This window comes from Seriola lalandi, unplaced genomic scaffold (assembly GCF_002814215.2).
Source record: "Seriola lalandi dorsalis isolate HSWRI2012SDOR001 ecotype SW California unplaced genomic scaffold, Sedor1 jcf7180002054961, whole genome shotgun sequence".
NCBI classification, from domain to species: Eukaryota; Metazoa; Chordata; class Actinopteri; order Carangiformes; family Carangidae; genus Seriola; species Seriola lalandi.
Window position 1 is genome coordinate 87,247 of NW_019525512.1, and position 260 is coordinate 87,506.

Here is a 260-nt window from a genome sequence, read left to right on the forward strand (position 1 = left end):
CCACCCCCCAGTCCCTGTGTAGAGAGGTCGTGGCTCGGTTTGCTGTTTTTTTTTGTTGTTTTTTTTTCTTTTTGTCATTTTCATTTTTTTGTGGGGGGACTTACCCTAGCAGTGCTAACATGGGGAGCAGATAGACCCTAGTGCTAAGATCAGTACGGTTTGCTGTCGTTCTTGGAGCGCTTCAGCTGCACCTTCAGCCGCTTCATGCCGATCTGGAAGCCGTTCATGGCCTGGATGGCTGCCTGCGCCGACACTGGATT

General features: G+C 50.8%; 1 protein-coding gene across 1 annotated transcript in view; it reads right to left on the bottom strand.

Moving 5' to 3' along the window:
* Positions 1-260, bottom strand: part of celf2 (cugbp, Elav-like family member 2) — a 196,909-nt gene that overhangs the window by 6,925 nt on the left and 189,724 nt on the right. The window contains exon 14 of the mRNA XM_087170811.1: positions 105-260. This exon is cut by the window's right edge and continues 7 nt beyond it. Within this exon, the coding sequence (XP_087026937.1) occupies positions 150-260 (111 nt within the window). The 3' untranslated portion in view covers positions 105-149. The remainder of the gene's footprint in view (positions 1-104) is intronic.